The sequence below is a fragment of the Ctenopharyngodon idella genome, chromosome 9 (genome assembly GCF_019924925.1).
Source record: "Ctenopharyngodon idella isolate HZGC_01 chromosome 9, HZGC01, whole genome shotgun sequence".
Taxonomy (NCBI): Eukaryota; Metazoa; Chordata; class Actinopteri; order Cypriniformes; family Xenocyprididae; genus Ctenopharyngodon; species Ctenopharyngodon idella.
In genome coordinates this window covers 33,428,998-33,446,732 of record NC_067228.1, presented here as the reverse complement: position 1 = coordinate 33,446,732, position 17,735 = coordinate 33,428,998, and the positions used below count along the sequence as shown (strand labels likewise).

The 17,735-nt window shown below is 37.4% G+C and overlaps 2 protein-coding genes across 2 annotated transcripts; both read right to left on the bottom strand.

Annotated features, from left to right (window-relative positions):
* Window positions 1–1,229: 1,229 nt before the first annotated feature.
* On the bottom strand, window positions 1,230–10,082 carry hoxd3a (homeobox D3a). Its single transcript, XM_051906764.1, has 4 exons — window positions 7,964–10,082; window positions 5,876–5,938; window positions 3,055–3,602; window positions 1,230–2,861 (listed from the first exon to the last, which is right to left on the bottom strand). The coding sequence occupies exons 3-4, from the start codon at window positions 3,497–3,499 to the stop codon at window positions 2,113–2,115; spliced, it is 1,194 nt and encodes a 397-aa protein (XP_051762724.1). The 5' UTR covers window positions 3,500–3,602; window positions 5,876–5,938; window positions 7,964–10,082; the 3' UTR covers window positions 1,230–2,112.
* A 1,169-nt stretch (window positions 10,083–11,251) lies between these two features.
* hoxd4a (homeobox D4a) lies at window positions 11,252–16,857 on the bottom strand. The gene is made up of 2 exons (XM_051906765.1): window positions 14,403–16,857; window positions 11,252–14,022 (listed from the first exon to the last, which is right to left on the bottom strand). Exons 1-2 carry the CDS (start codon window positions 14,869–14,871, stop codon window positions 13,721–13,723), a joined length of 771 nt encoding a protein of 256 aa, XP_051762725.1. The 5' UTR covers window positions 14,872–16,857; the 3' UTR covers window positions 11,252–13,720.
* Window positions 16,858–17,735: the final 878 nt, after the last annotated feature.

Below are 17,735 nucleotides of genomic sequence, written 5' to 3'. Positions count from 1 at the left end.
ATCTAATGTCACATTTGATAATAAGAGACCTTTATTTTCAATTTCAACACACTTTCCTTCTGTGTACCATTGGAAAACTTTGGATCTGTGTTTAGGGTGCATTTTTGGTTTGGCTTTTTTTTTTTTTTTTTTGGCTTTTGTTTAATATAGGTCTAGTCGTGATTAAATAGACCGATATTTTATTCAGAACCGATATTGTGGAGAAAAAAATATGTCCTTACCCTCAGTGTTTGAGCCCTTTGAAGCGCGAGTTCTCTCTCATCCATTCCATGATTGCAGCCAGAGTGTGTTGTCACAGTCTCTCCCAGGACAAAGTTTGGCCTCTTGCAGTTTGAAATGTGTTTCCACAGTTGAGAAAGCAAAAAGCTTTGTTCATAAGGAGCTGGAATCAGTAGCGAGACTGAAAGCGACGAGTTTTTGATTAATGAGCTTTGAAATGCCTCGCTAGGGGGAAGCCGGGAAAGAGCCTATTCTGTTAGAGACGGCTTGCCAGTGCTTACAAAGGCAGTGACGCTTTAGGCTATTCATTACCACATTATAAGGTGCATTTTTAAAATACATAGACCTATATGTATTAATGCTTGCGCAATGGTGCAGGTTAATGTTATATCAAACTGTTTATAAGACAAAACACTTGCTCTGTATCAGAATTTCGATTAAGATCCCAATCTATTAAAAAAACATGATTAGCAATACTTTAATCTTGTCTACAACAATAGTGCTGAACAAGAATACCTGTATTTTTATTTAGATCTGCACCAGTTTAGCAAAGGAAGGCATCATATTTAAATTGAGGTATTTAGCAAGTAGCCTAACCAGTGTGAATTGTAGGCTACCTTGTGAAATCTTCCAATTTCCCAAATCATTAAAAGAAAGAAAGAAAGAAAATAGCTGATCTGTTTCAAATTATATGGTGATGCAGTTCTCTTAATATTACCAAATTTGAAATAATTGCAATGCCTGGTGAGGTATTGTGTTTTGTGAACAGCCATGACACGGGTGCGCGCACATTCACGCGCATCTGGATGGGGGTGAGAGCGAAGGTGCCTCCTTTGTTTACTATCCGTATGTTTCCAAAATGGCGCCTCCGCCTTGTGAGTTGGGCGACATTCAAGTTGGAAATCTATTCATATCCACACACAATATGACGATTTTAATTTCAATTGATCCTAAATTCTAAATATGAAAATGAAAATACATGCATGAATTTATTAATGTAGCATTTGCAATTTCATTTGTTTAGCTAAAGCACTTTATTTACAAAATGTTTAACACAATAAAATATACCATTTCCATATCGTTACCATTTCATCATTTTATGCATGGACAGTGCAACTTACAAAATAACGTTTATAATGAACGTGAGGATGTGTCGGTACGTGCTGGTGTTTTTAAGCAACATGATGTTAACCATGGCAAGCTAATTAAAGATTGCCAAATTCCCAAATGTAATAATTACAATTTCAAGATTCTTGTTAATTCTTCATTTTCACAATATTTTATTACTGAATGAAGAAAGAAATACACCAGTCCCACATTATCACCTTGTTTGCACCAGTTCAACGGCTTCTGCTCAAATAAATTCTACAACTGTTATATAAATAATATACATGAGAAGATAAATAATGTGCAATAAAATGATAAATAATAAATATAATACTCAGTCAATATAATTGTTCGTCATTCAATCTTGGAGGAAAATAATAAATAATAGAGAAAATAGGAAGAACCCGTGAGAAGAACAGACGACTTAACAAAGACGCAATGGTTCTTTCCTCTACAAATCCCATTTCTATAAAGACGGATGCCTATACTGTCAAATCTACAGAACTTACCTTCAAGTAATACGTTATGGAAATTGCCCTCATTTTGCCAACTCGGTTCTTCCGAGAACCAAACAACTGACAACAACAACCGCGTGACTTCAATAGTCAAGAGAAATGGACCACAGCTATTATTAAAAATAATTACAATCATAGCAGTAATAGTAATATCAATAATAATAATACAGGATAATACGGTATGTTTCTCTCGGAGTGTAGTTTTATAAATTAGTTTAACTAGTGAGGTAATAAAAAAGCGACATTGCGCTTAAGCACACGGATGGGATCCTTACAGATGCGTGAGTTTGGGCGCATCCGGTAGCCTTCCCTGAGACGCATGGTGAGAGCTGAGGTCTGTGTATGTGGGGTGGGGGTCACACGGTCCATGGTGGTGGTTACCCGGAATCTGAGCGGCACAGCTGTAGTCCACACTAGCGGATGAGGGATGGGGAAGATGACCGAGGTTGAACATGGGGCCCGAAGCTGGCATTGAGTCAACGAAGTTTCCGCCGACGTACACAGGGCTACTTTGTAAATTAGCATTAGCAAAGCTGCCGTTCCCCTGCATGCTGTGGTGGTCGTACTCTGTTCCCGGGTACCTTTTCTGTTGCGGTATGCAGCCGCCCAATGGCGCCGTGTAGGCTGCCAAGCCGTACATATTCTGTTGCGGTTTGGCGAATGACGGAGGAGATGGCGCGTCGTAGTTCAGGCTGTTTACGTTTGGAAGCTGACCAGAATATCCAATATGATTCGAGCCACTTAACGGCGGGCTTCTGTCCGGAGAGTGTCCTAAGGGAGAGTGCATTATGCCTTTAGATTTCTGATCTTTTTTGTACTTCATCCGCCTGTTTTGAAACCAGATCTTTATTTGACGCTCGGTGAGATTGAGCAGATTAGCCATCTCCACTCTTCTGGGACGGCACAGGTAGCGATTAAAATGAAACTCCTTCTCCAGTTCAACTAGTTGGGCGCTGGTGTAGGCAGTGCGCACTCGCTTCGAGGCAGGGCCAGGTGGACTCTTGTCATCGCAGGTTTCTCCTGAACACAGAGAGCAGAAATGTGCAATGGATTAATTGTGTTACACAGCCTATTACATCACTTAAAGGCCAAAGAGAGAGACAGCCTATTGTAAACAAAAAGAACTAGGTCATAATGATAGTAGCTGTCTGCAAGTGTAGTTATTCATCTTATACTGGGTATAGATAAAACCATTTTCTCATGCCACACACACCTGCAGTTGGGCAGTTGGTGCTTTTCTGCTTTGCGTTTTGGCGGGTCTCTTTCATCCATGGGAAAATTTGCTTGGTGATGACTGGGGTGGCAGTGCTGGAGCCAGTGGAGCTGGGAGATTTCTTTTTTTGTGTGGAGTTGGTGTTAGGGCTCGGTGAGCTGGCTGCTAAAGGAGCAGCCTGCTGCTGCTGCTCGCTGATACTCTCTGGCTGGCTGTTGCCCTGGCTGGCACTTGGTCGCATACAACTTCCATTGATGTCTCCGTTTTTATGTGCTGGTGGCCGGACTGATGTGGTTTGAATGGGGCAGATAGGATTTTGATAGTCATTCTCTATGCTGGAGGATGAGAAGCCCTGGTGCGTAGGACCATATGTATAGGAGTCAGATTTAGGGTACGAATATCCTCCGAAAAGTCCAGCGTTGTCATAATAAGTGGCTTTCTGCATTGTGAAGGTTCAAACTAAGAGAGCCTGTGAACTCCTGTCCAGTTGCATGGACTTGCCAATCACGTGATTGGAGCTTCCCACAGATTTTCTGTCCTTTGACCTGCTGAGAAAGGAAATGAATCAGTTTTAGCAAAGATTTTGTGATTAAATTTGAAACATTCATATATGTGAGATTCCACTGTGGCACTTGAAAACCTCCATATTTGCATTTGCATTATACCTTCTCTTTAAAGTCTAAACATCATGAAGGCTAACCAGACCCCACTGCAAATTAAAACAGCCCGTAGCGTTTTCACTTTTTAAATATGAGATTGAAATAGATTTCTCCCAACTCTGCCATTTCTGGCATCAGATGTCAAGCTATATTCCCTATTCCTTCTAACTTTGTGGATTTCATAAATGTGTTTTTTTTTTTTTTTTTTTTTTTCCCATCTTAATGCACTTCATGCTAAAGATGGGGGAATAGTCCAGCTAAGGAAGCAACATAGAAGGAATACCCCATTCAATGTTGCTTCCTTAGCTGGACTATTCAACTTAGCATTAATTTATTATTGTCACCTTGTGGAAGTGCCTAAATCTCTCTCTCTATCTCTCTCTCTCTCTCTCTCTCTCTCTCTCTCTCTCTCTTTTCTCTTCTCTTGACAAGCCAAACCCCTTCATCTTTTCACTTTCAGAACTTTAGGGAAGAATGACACAAGACGGTTAAAGTTTAACTTATGCTAAAAGTGCCCCATTGAGTGAAACGATACGGCAGCAGAAGGAGAATCAGCATTTCTCTTCAAACAATATCCCATTCTTTTCCGACTCGTTGCTCACTACTAGACATTTTGGGTTTTTTCTAGGCTTTCAAATGTCGTTCTAGCAATACAACATATAACATTCTATAGCTATTAAATATATCCATATATTTTAAAGAAATATCTCGTCGTAACATAACGGGGGGAAATTATAGATGAGCCGTTGTTTGTCCTTGAATTGTACGTATTTTGAAACTACTTAGAGATTCCGGGTAATACTTTGATCAGTTCACATTATATACGAAGTTCATCGATTGATGTGTGCTAAGTTTGATATAACTGGTGGCAGGGCTCCATGCACGCTGTTTCTTGCCCTTCATTGTGAACATTATTCGAAAATACTATATTTATAAAGAAACTACATCAAAATCCGAGATATACATTATAAGAACGCAAAATAACGAAACAACTCTAGTCTATTTTGTCCTTTTATCGTATAACCCATACATGTAAACAATGTATAATGTTTAGTTTATTATATTCCGAAGCTTTTGAAACTCTCTGAAATACCGGGCGATTTAAAATTTACATTTGAATTGCTACTTAATCTGTATCATAATGACATGGTAGCTTCGGTTTTTAAGCCAATGTGAGATGTAAGATTAGGTGGATCACCCAAGAATGCGAACAAGGTTTGGTTCGTAGCAAATGTTGGTAGCAAAGTCCTTCCAAAAAAACTGAGAGCCTAATGTGAAATACACCACACCAAACAGACTTTCTTTCTTTCTTTCTTTCTTTCTTTCTTTCTTTCTTTCTTTCTTTCTTTCTTTCCTCTTAGTCTTATTCTAAAGATAGGTTTTCACCCAAGTGACTGTAGCTCGTGCTCAATACAGTAGTTATTAGACGGCCTGAAGCTCCGCACGATACATATCAATGCACCTGTCATTGTAGAGCCCGACAAAATTTATGACTGGCCATGCCACAGCCGTAAATGTCTCACAGAGGGGCGAGAAGAAAAGCACTCCTCAAGACTTGGTACCGTCAGAGGGGTAAAACTCTAAGCGTAGGAGGATGGCTGGGGGCAAGAATGTCCCGCTAAAGCCAGAGCCTTCAGCCCGCCAGTATAAATCCAGCTCCTGCAGTAATTCACACAGTGTTGTCTTGAACGTTCTTTAACTACTTGTAATGGAACACACTTTTGATCAATTGCACGGATAGCCTTGGATTTGAGTAAAGGATACTCTAAATTAAGAAGAAAATGCGGATGGGAATATTTGTTTTTGTTTTTGCTTGCTTGCTTGATTGTTTGTTTGAGATAACATTGCTTTTGCATTTTATACTTTGCCTTAAGTGTAAATGTCTCTTTTAATGTACTCAATAGCGTGTGTAATGTACTTGAAATTGCATTGGAAAATCCTAGTAAATAATTGTTAACTTAAATTGTTAATTTGTTGTCTAAGCTCCACACGATTTTTAATTTATACAAAAAGCACGCATTCCGATTTCTGGTCCATAAGTCTTTATGGGCTATGTTGCAAGCTTTGAAATAAGATGCACAAGACAGTACAAAGCAGGTTATGAGTAATAAATACCATTGTTTAATTTCAGTGCAAACTTAAAATTGTAAGATATATCTTACCGCAGTCTGTGGTTTCCTCTCCTCTCTTTCTCCTCAAGCAATCTTCATCATTTATACGGCGACCTAAAGAATAAAAATTATTTAAATTGTTGATAGTTTTTTGCTTCCCGCTCCCCGTTTAATTTATAAAGGCTTTTCTAATTGGTTCAATGCGTTACCGCCGAGTACTTATGTGGCCAACACTTTTTGTATACGTTTTCGTTTGCAAAATGACAGCTATTGTTCAGTTTTACATGCTGGATGTGAATTCACGGCCATCAGCAATGAGACCACAAATTTATAACATTTTCTACATGATGTCCCATTTTTTAATGAACGAATTTATTTTGCCCCTAGAATATTAGAATGGTTTTGAGAGCAGTCAAAGCTGCATGAGAGAGAGAGAGAGAGAGAGAGAAAAAAAAACCAACATAAGCGATTTTACACAAAGAGATGCTGGCCAAAATATTTAGCACTCATAAGCCTTTTAGCTGACCTTTGGCTTCCTCTCCAATAACTCACTGATTAATGAACAACGGACGGAAGGGACTCAAGTCACAATGCAATCCACACCACACAACTTTTTCGCCGGTGATTTTAAAACCAAGCGCGAGCCTGAAGTCGAGATTTTAATCCTCATCCTCTCCGACAGACGACCTGTTCTGTTTCACTCTGAAAATCCTTTCGAAAACACGAGACGAGGACATCACTTTTGAACTAGCCTATGGGATTAATAATACTATTAATATTATTGTTATTTGGCGATGGACCGCAACGTTGGCAAATGTAACGAAAGCAAGAGAATGCACGTAGCCTGTATTTTAAACTTGTGTGTCATGTTCAAAGTCTTAATGGGATAAATGTAGCGAACAAGTCAGCCGAACATGGTCTGCCTTTATTAGGCGAGCGTGTTTTCGCCCACGCACTCCCACGGTAAGTTTGGTACTCATAATAGAACAATAGGCTGTGAAAATAATGGACTCTGAAAGTCGGTCTGTAAATATACACATTTATTTATTATCTATTACTAATTTGCATGCTATCTCTTTTGTAGAAAAGTGTTTTTTTATGGCTATCAATTTAGGCCCTAGTAAATTCTGTAACGGAAATAATGTGTGCATTAATGCCAAAAATCCCGTATCATCTCACAAATCAAGTAGACTCGAAAACAAATACGTTTGTGATTGAGCCTCAACGTATTTGTCAGATACTGCAAAATTAAGAAGAATGCAAAAACAGAACTGAATGTTTTGTGAAATGCATATGAAACAATAACTATTTATAAATGGGCTAATCAAAAGCACTTGTCTGAAAACCTGCTAAATATTTGTAGTATCATTCAATAAATAGCGCCCAGTTGCAAAACGGGCTTAGAACACCAAATTAAATTTGAAAACAAAACAGAAAATGTAATCCTTGAAGGGAATAGTTTAGACTTCACATTAGCTCTTCAAACCTAATATTATAAGCCACCATATTAGGTCAGTTTTCAAATATCTAGATTGTCATTGCATAGCATGCTTTTACTTCTTGTGGCAAAATAATCAACTTTACATCTTAATCCATTTTTACATCTTAAATTAATTTTTGCTCTTATATTGCATGCGAAATATGGTTTCCATTCAAAATGTGTGTAATGTTAGAGTGTTTGAATCCCATTAATTTGGTATAAATTACAATCTAAAACAGAGACACTGGTTTAAATATATGTAAACATGGATGTTTAAAAGAATACCCTAACCCACATTTGTCATGTCTAACATCGCATTGACTATAACACAAATTAAAGTGATTAACGATCTCACAATGTATGACACAGATGTTTTATCCTGTGCATGGCTAACTCAGCTACCAGAATGTATAAAATGAAATATCAACTCTAAAACTGAATTTCCCTTACATGCAAAACCTCAAAAAAATAGACAAGGTTACGCAAAGCTGTAAACTAGTCTTGCAGTTTTACCTCTATGTCTTCAAATCGTACTTGCTTAGTTGGTAGGCGATGACATTAATAAAGATCAGCTGCTTTGAATGGAATAAATCATATTTTTACGCCGGCCTAATGTAAACCCACGCTTAAAGGTTACGTTTTGCCGTGCAATTGCTTACCTGTGGTGTCAATTTATTATATAGCCGTGCTTCTTAGTCTCAATATCTCTCAGTACAGCTGCTCGGATATATCCTTCACCCTTTGTCTATAGACAGTACTGTCTTAAAACTGATCTCGCGCTTTTCCAGGCATTTCCATATACCAATGCAGACAGTATTCCCGAAAGAATGGGAGCCACTCACTCAGCTACCAATAAAAAGCCAAGAAGGTCTTCTTATTCCAAAACGAAATATTACTAGCAATCAACTTCCCATTGGAAAAAAAAAAAAATGAACGTTTTACAGAGGCAGGCTCACCGAACGAGTCGACATTAGTATATTTCGGAAACCTTATCATGACAAATAAAGGCGCTGCCTTAAAATACAAGCATATTTGTTCACGTGATCCGGATCGTAGATTGTCCTGATTGAGACTGCTACTCCAACCAGCTTCACCTCACAAATACATTTTAAAAGCAAGAGCAGTAACATTCCCTCCAGCCGCACATCATTGTACAATGATTTTGCACAAGATCTCAGCCACTGTATCGGAGTGTGTCATTAGGGCGAAAACTATTGCTGTTTATAATGGCCTTGAAACCCAGGCATAATAAAATAATAATAATAATAAAAACAAAAACGTGCTAATGAAGCACAAAACTATATTAGTTTTATCATTACGTTGTCTTTTTTAAAAAGACAAATCATTGGATAATCTGCGAATCATTAGATTTTTTTTTCTTCATACCACCATGTCTTATTAAATATCTACGCTTGTATTTATTTATTTATTTATTTTATTATTATTATTATTTAACGCAGTGTTATGGGCCTGCCGATCAGACCATCTTTGAAAGCAGCAACATTATGAATGTTTCGTCTTATTTAAGATGAAGATTATCAGATATAGTTGTTACTTTTTTGCTCGCCGTTGTGAAAAGAAATCCGTTTATTACAGGCTGCAAGAAACCACTGAAATATTGTTTGACTATTATGGTTTAGGCAATGACAGCAATGTATGACCTCGTCAGCCAGAGAGATTCATCAAAATCATCCCAAATTCTATATTGTTCTTCTCAAAAAGCAAGAGTGTGTATTGATCCATATGTGAGTATGAAGTGTAAAAATGGGTACTTTCAATGTCTAGATTTTTACTAGTGGTGCATTTCTGTTTTATTGTGTTTTGTAATTGCTTCTAAAATACATTCAAATTAAAAAAAACTTTTATTTTTTTTTTTTTTTTTTTTTACATGACATAGAATGTTATTTTAAGAGTACTTTTTTAAGAGGTTAAATATAAGGCGGTTATGCTATGTAGTCTGAGTCAGAATGCTTGCTTTATGGTTGTGCTGTATGGATATGAAGCTGGATGGAAAGATGGAGATGAAACGATTGGGAACGCGGCCGAGCGCAGGATTGTCCTGAGGAGAGGATGCGAGTCGTCTCCCCTTGCAGCATATGTTCACGGGCTAATAAAAGTGAAAGATTTACAGTCCACGCCCGGCCCCCAACAGCCTCTCACCCTTTCAGGAATTACTGAGCATGATTTACAACGATGCAGATCACCGTCATCCCTCTCCAACAGCTCCAAACACTTTATGGATAGATCTACGATCACAATGCACCATTACTAAAATCGAGAGGGTATTGTGGAGTTTTTGACACCAATGAAATGTACTGTTTTTTTGATAGATGCCTTTTTGTTGTTATTTGCTGTTTTGTTAATGTTTGTCGGGATCCAAAACTCACTTATTCAGGCAATACTTCACGTCAATAACTAAGTGATGATTTCCAGATAGACTTCTACAATGAATTCAAGCTTGTGTCCTTTTTATCAAGCAGAAAACACTATCGCACTGGATTTGACATTTTTTATACAAAGATGCATCAATATAACATTACATTACTAGTCTGCATTTAATGCTTCAAAAGTAAAAGTGTTGTTACTGAACAGTTTTTATGTATTGATACAGGCTTATATTGAGAGCTCTTCATGCTGAAGCTCTTTAAGAGAAAAAAAATCACAATGAGCCTGAAGTTGTTTCAGTCTCTCCGCGAAGACTGAATCAAAGGACACCATTTATCAAAATTCTGACAGATATGTTTATTCGATGTCTCACTGCAAATATTAATCTTAAATGTTTACCTACCGATCTTCCATTGGCTGAAAAGCTGTACGAATGTGCAGGTTGCGGTGGTGTGAGATACAGGACCGTTTGGATATTATTTTCTTGGATCTCTTCAGTTTTCAAGTCTGATAGAGTCCTCGCGATTAATGACGATGCCGTGTTTCTAGGGGACGTGCTGCATTAATTATTTAGACAATCACGTGGTCAAACAAAAAAGATACAGAACGGAACCATATACCGAATTCTATCTTGGGATGTCGACAGCGCGGTTTGATTTATCTTAACGGGTTGTCTCGATGGGCGAAGACATTTTCAACGAACAGCTGGAAATCAAAAATGGCCGTTTGAGAAGCATTGTGAGAGCGGCGGCAGTACTCGGTGCAGTGTCATTGCAAATGGAACCGCGTATGGCTCCCATTTATTCTGTTCAGACATCCAGGTCAATACTCAGAATGCCTTGCCTTACTGAAAGCAAAGACAATGGAGAGATCCCCTGCGTGCTTTCACAAGGCTTTTTAAACAAACGATATATATATATATATATATATATATATATATATATATATATATATATATATATATACATATATATATATAGTTTGACACAGCCCAGATGCATATTTGTTAATGTTTTGCCTATTCAAGCTGCAATAAACTTCACATTTTGTCCTGGAGGTGTGTTGGTGTTCTTATAATCTCTGGTCTCTCTCTCTCTCTCTAACTCAAGTGTTTTACATTGCCAATGCATTGGTAGCCTAATATTAAATTAAATTACACACACTTTTACTCATACAAATATTACAAATATTCTCTCTCTCTCTCGCTACCTCCCCCTCCCCCCCACACAAACACGTTTCCATGTTTTATAAGGGGCCTTTCCATATACATAATGATTTTTTTTATACTATACAAACTGTATCTTATCTCCCATAACCCTAAACCTATACCCATCACAGAAAACTTCTGCATTTTTACATTTTCAGAAACACAATTTAGAATGATTTATAAGCTGTTTTCCTCATGGGGACCAAAAAATGTCCCTAGAAGTTCAAAAATTACTGGTATTATTATCCTTGTGTGGGCAATTGGTCCCCACAACTTAGGGTTTAGCAGGACCACACACACACACACACACACACACACACACACACACACACACACACACACACACACTAAACTATCAAAAGCATTGCATAGACTTATTTTATTTTTACATAACTACTTAGTTATGAATACTATAACCTAATCATAGCCCTCAAACTTAATTTACTTTACTTTTATATTGTTTCAGATGAGAATATATCCCCAAAAGGAGGATTTAGGTGATTTTGTCAGGTTAGCTCACTTCTAGGAACAAATTTATCGGTAACACTTTATTTTACAGTGTCATTGTTACATATGTGACATGTAGTTACTATAGTAATAACTATAAATTATGCATAATTACATGCAACTAACCCTAAACCAAACCAAACCCTAATCCTAACCCTATAGTAAGTACATGTAGTTACTTAATAATACGCAGTACTTAAATGTATAATTACAGTGTAACAAAGACACCTTAAAATAAAGTGTAACCAATTTATCCCCAAAATATACTTAAGTAGGTACACAACAGTGCAGCTAAACGCACGCACACACCAAACACACACATTTTCAGTGCTGATAGACAATGCTTTTGGAACAAAAACGAATTCAAACTAAGAGAAATTTGTTTAATATTTAAATGATAAAACACTGCTGTTTTTTATAAATAACCATAGTATTGCTTGCTCATAATTCTCTCTTAAGAGCAGGGGAACCTATATGCCTACATGAATGGATATTTTTCGGTTTATCAATAAAGCTTTGACATGATATATTTTGCTTGATGAAGCAAAACACATACGGTGGTTTATTTATGATTTGTAGTTTTGTCATGATCGCAATTAGTGTAACATACCACATTGTTAGGTGCAGCATAACCATGTTTTTAATGTGTAGGACTCAAATAATCACCTTGTAAGGCAATCAAATATTACTACAGAACACACACACACACACATTTTTGGTGCATCTGTGTGCAAAAAGCGTCTGAGAGAACCGGCTGAAGGTCCATCAGGTCACGAGTGTAGAGGTCAGCGCTCGCGGCTCAAAAGCGTCTAATGCAACAGAAACTGTGTCCTCTGGATGAACCTGCCCGCAAGGCTTTTGTTGAACTTCTGTAAAAATACCTTTTCATGCTCACAACGTGAAGTTTTCAGTGTGAAGACTCCTTCGCAATGCATGTATGCCTCGTGTTTTTGTTTAAGGAGACAAAGACACCACAATGATTGCAGAGCGTCTAAGTTTAATCACTGTTGGAAAACCATTTCCAGATTCGACAACAATCCCTTTTAAAAAAAATAACAACGTGTATGAAAGTGCTTGATAAAACGTGTCTTTGCTATCTCAAGTGTTTCTAGATTCAACACAATATGACGCAGTTTGGGTGAAACCTCTCTGCATAATATTTATTTAGTTACTGCAAAATATGCCTGTAGAAAATATGCACAATATACAGAAATATATACATATATATATAAGAACTTAAAAACTTAAAACGGAATTTGATAATTATGGAACGGATAAGTACGTTCACATAGAACATAAAGCTTTTAACAATTAATAAATAGAAGGTTCAAACATCTTGAGAGCTAAACGTGTCTAAAATGCAAAATAAAAAGCTGCTTTTCAAGAATCTCAGGTAATGTCTGGAAGACAGATATAATATAAGCTACTGTTCTTTAATTGTAGCTATGTTGTTTACAAAGATGTCGGGCGGGATTTATAGTCAAGTAAGGCATGGAATATTCGTGTCAAAAAGAGACATTTTTCTCTGGATTAAATATGACATTTTTAAAAGCTTCAATAAACAATTGTAAAACACCAAGAACGAAATTCTTAGAAACGAACAAGGTAAAAATTACTTGACCGAAAGAGTCGTTTAGAAAGTAAACCTTTAATGAGGGGCGCACAGTAAGCGGAAGGAAGGAAATTTCTTCAGCTTTTTAGTCTACAAATAAATAATTTCCCAGGCAACGATTTTTTTCCTTATCATTAACTAATTTTATTTAATTTTTATTACTTGCACCCATTTGACTTAAGTACAAAAAAAACCCCTAAGACATTCCGTAATTTATTATACGCTGGACATTTCTTTGCTTTAGTTCTCTTTAATGATTAAGTTAAGATAAATTGACACGCCATAGGCGTAAACTTGCCACAATGTTTTTAAAAAAGAGTAAAGGGGAGGTTAAAATACAGAGATTTTTTAAATTGTGAATAATGTCACTAAAAAGAACCATGCTCTCCAACAATTTTGGCAAGTTTGTGTAAAATAGCGTGAGCTTTCTTAACGTTTTGATGTACCTCGTTGTGGCACGTGAACCATCATTCGATGCCTCATATCCTCTTTGCCTCAGTTGCAAAGGGTTACAATACTGGAAATTGAAATACTTTGTTCTGAACGCATAGCAGTTTTCACGCTGCATTTAGTCGTAGTGTGTGCTTCTGGTTCTCAGTTTTTGGCACTTGTACCCAACATTTGCTACCATGCAATGTCAAATAAAGCATTGTCTATTACATACAGTTCATCTGTACATCTGGAGGGAGGGAGAGAGATATCCACTTATAAAGTTGTGATCTCTGTCTGGCTGTCCTTCTGAGCGTGTTGTGCATGCTGGTTTCCAACTGACGCCGATCTTCCTTTCGTGTTAGGGAGTTTGTGGTCCTTTTTCCATTTCATTCTTCTGTTCTGAAACCAGATTTTAATCTGTCGCTCGGAGAGACAGAGGGTGTGCGCGATCTCAATGCGACGCCGTCTCGTTAGATACCTGTTAAAATGAAACTCCTTTTCTAGTTCGAGAACCTGCTGTCTTGTGTAGGCTGTCCGAGAACGTTTGGGTTCAGGTCCTGTGTAGTCCGGGTTGACTGAGAAAGACAAAAATACGCTTGTGTTAAAAAGAGGACCCAAGCATTCAAGTTAATCGCTTCCTAATGTTGATGAACTTTCGCGAAAAATACCTACATTGATCGAACAGATACTCTGTATTTGTTTAATTTTAGTTTCGGCAAAGTTTATCATTACTAAATTATTCAGTTCAAAGCTTTGGGCCAAGTGGACTCTCGGTCCTGCAATAGTGGCCAACACAGCTAGCGGCCTATTTCCTAAGCAATAAAAATTTATGGCTGGTGTAATTGGCGGCCCCTTCAGAGGAACCCATAAATATTTCACTGAATGATTTTAACTGTGACTAAAACAGCAGAACAGGACTGGCCTACAAGCAGGCAGCAAAGAGAGTGAATCTTACCCGTGGTAACGTGCACTTTCTTCATCCATGGATAAACTACAGCAGGCTGCTTGGTTGGTATCCCGTTCTGGCTCTTTGTGTTTTGCTGTTGTCCACAAGTCCTCGGTCCGGATATTTGGACCGCAGGACACTGCTCTGTCTGTGCGGGGAAAGGGCTGGGGTGGCTGGCTTGCTCCTGCACATGACCCCGCGGCTGCACCGATGAGCCCTGGACAGTGTTACAACTGAAGGGCTGTTCAGAGTAGTTTGACCGTGAATAGATTCCGGGATGCTGGAAATCAGTGTCCTGCGACGGACTGTAGTAGCCTGGGCTCTCTTCAGGTATATAGCTGTTCTGAGAATATTCCTCACAAGGAGGAAATTTTGGATCCACATACTTGGAGTTCACCATGTACGAACTCATGGCCATTAATTTCTGAAGGTAGGAAATACTAATTTTTCTCGAGTTGTCTTTTTTTCCTCCCTCCATAAAGCCCTCCTACTTGCTGTCAACTGAATAAAGTTAGGCTACCATGTGACCAGCTTGGCCAATCGAGGTGGAGGGACTTCATCAACTGAGAAGAAGCTGTGCACACCTAGTAGTGAATTTCACAAACTCTACATTATCTCTCAATTAGGATGGTAACCATATAATATAACATTTAATTGATTAAATACCCTGTCTGCATGTGTAAGAAGAAAAAAAAAAAATCTGTTTGTGTATTGAGACCATGTGGTCACGCACATCACCACATGGGAGGATCCCTATTTGATCATATCATAATAAAAACATGGATTTGCATCACATTTATGTGCATGAAGCCCATTTGGTAATTTAATATTCAACTAACCTAAATCAAACTCAACCCAGGGATTTTGAGTGGTAAAAAACAAAACAAGACAAAAGATAAAAAACGGTCCAAGGCACAAAAAGAGGCACATAAAGCCAGCAGACAATTGATGGAGACCGTCTTTGTCATGTAGAGGTCACTCAGAAGTTACTGGAGTCTCATCATTCCAGCGCTTCTCATCCTTTCAGCTCGCTGTATAGGGCGCCCTGGTTCGCCATCAATGCGCCGTGCCAATCAATAATCAAACACCACATAAAAGAGAAGAACCGCTGGGCAGTTCTGAAGGTAAGACCAGGGAGCAAACATAGGACACGGATGGGCAAAGTTTGTTAACATTCATGCAAAATATTGCATATTGCTTATAAGAGGAGTGATTTTATAGGCACACATTGAGTATGATTTAAGCACAATATAAAAGGTTAAAAGAGACTTATTTCAGTCAGAACAGGTAGAAGCGCCCTCAGCATCACCATACAGTAACTAGAGGCAAGGTTGACTCGACTGATCAAAGCATTTCGTGACAGTTCAACCGCATAATCATATTATGTAATTATATGCGTATCATTTGATGTTCTTTATTGTGGTTCTTCGCCATTTTCAACGCACATTTAAGCAAGTACATACATTGCCCGTGCAAAAACATCCATGGCAAAAACATTCAGTGGTCAAACACTCAAATAAGAAAAAGTTTTATTCGAAGTTTTTGCATCGACCATATACTCCCCTAGAATCGAATCTGTGACTGGCATTTCTTTCACACAAATTCGGTTCTACAGGGTATATATAGACGACGGCATGTTTTCGCTCAACAAATAAAAAAATAATTAATGATAATAATAAAAAAATCTATATACAACGAAGACGTTATTACAACGTTATAACTCAAACATAAAGCGTTTCATTAAGTATAATTAATTTCCAAGGTTGCCGTAAGGTTTGCCTTGATTAAAAAAAAAAAAAAAAAAAAAAAGAAAAGTTCAGTGCGTTTTCAATACTCTTTTAACAGGGAACACAGATCTTCAGATAGAGGCCCACAGCTGCATGGGATACTCCTATTTGTGACCCTGGAGCACAAAACCAGTCATAAGTGGCACGGGTATATGTGTATGTGTATCGATTTTTCTTTTATACCAAAAATCATTAGGATATTAAGTAAAGATAATGTTCCAAGAAGATGTTTTGTAAATTTCCTACCGTATATAGATAAAAAATATATTTTTGTGAGTGGATATGTATTGCTAAGGACTTCATTTGGACAAGGCGATTTTCTCAATATTTTGATCAAATTTCAGTTGTATCTCGGTAAAATATTATCATATCCTAACAAACCATACATCAATGGAAAGCTTTCCGATTATGTATAAATCAATTTTTTTTAAAAAACATTACCCTTATGACTGGTTTTGTGCTCCAGGGTCACATTTATATATTTAAAGGTAACTAATCTAACTAATGAAATGACTAGTTATTTCATTCTGTATCTCTAACAACACAACAAGCAATTGAAACAATCATCCAGGTACAGGATTGAGGGCTTCTGTGCCAGATGCTGTCATGGCAGTCAAATTGATCAGGTAGCCTTAAAACTGTGCGCTGTGAAGAAGCATATAAAGGAAGGCTAAAGGTCGAGAGGTCAAGCCGAATCATTTACAACACACATCACAAAGTTTCATTATTTTTGGTACGACGACAGCGGTAGCGGAAAAAGGAGAAAAGTTCATGGATAATACATGACCTCCTCTGATAAGCAGCCCCTGTGCTCATTCGAGCCCGGTCACCAGAGCCGAGATACAATAAACCTCGGAAACATTAAAAATGTAAGAATCAAGAACGCGCAACAATTTCAAGTATGGGAATAATTCTCTCTTTTTTATTATTATTTTTGTATCGTTACTTCTATCAGTTCCGTTAACTTCAAGTTTTTTTTTTCATTGTCTAAAAACAAGCAGACAAAAAACAGATGTAAGTCTTATGAATTTGCATTTAGATACGTAGCTTGATTAAACTGATTTGATGTCTCTTAATTTTGATGCATTATGCTTTTATAACTTACAGATGATTATAGCATTTTAGAACAAAAAATCTAATGATTTAAAAGAGATGTCAGTGTTTTCTACTTTTTCCAGGCCATTCATGTTTGATATTAGCGGTTTAATATTTTAATTAATTTCTGTGTGTATTTATATTTACTAAGAATAGCCAGAAAATGTGCGTTTTAATACATGTGTATTTTATTTATTTCTGTTAGACAGCGTGACCCGTGTTTCACCTTACTTTGAGACTCGTTCAGGCGGGTCAAAGCCGAGTTACTGATGAACAAAAGATCGAGAGCCACCGTTTGTCGTCACCTCTGATTTTAAATTAAAATATCTCCATTTTCATATATGTATAATTCACATGCATGCACATAGGGGTTTCCATGATATGAACTGTTTTTATTAACCTATTATTTTCTCCCAACGTTAACCAAGTTAAAGATTTTTTTTTTTGGATGCAGATTTGT

Coding starts and splice junctions, on each gene's coding strand:
- hoxd3a (XM_051906764.1), bottom strand. CDS start 3,499: ATGCAGAAAGCCACTTATTATGACAACGCTGGACTTTTCGGAGGATAT. Junction 2,862..3,054: donor CACCAACTGCCCAACTGCAG/GTGTGTGTGGCA, acceptor CTCTGTGTTCAG/GAGAAACCTGCGATGACAAG.
- hoxd4a (XM_051906765.1), bottom strand. CDS start 14,871: ATGGAGGGAGGAAAAAAAGACAACTCGAGAAAAATTAGTATTTCCTAC. Junction 14,023..14,402: donor GAAAGTGCACGTTACCACGG/GTAAGATTCACT, acceptor TGTCTTTCTCAG/TCAACCCGGACTACACAGGA.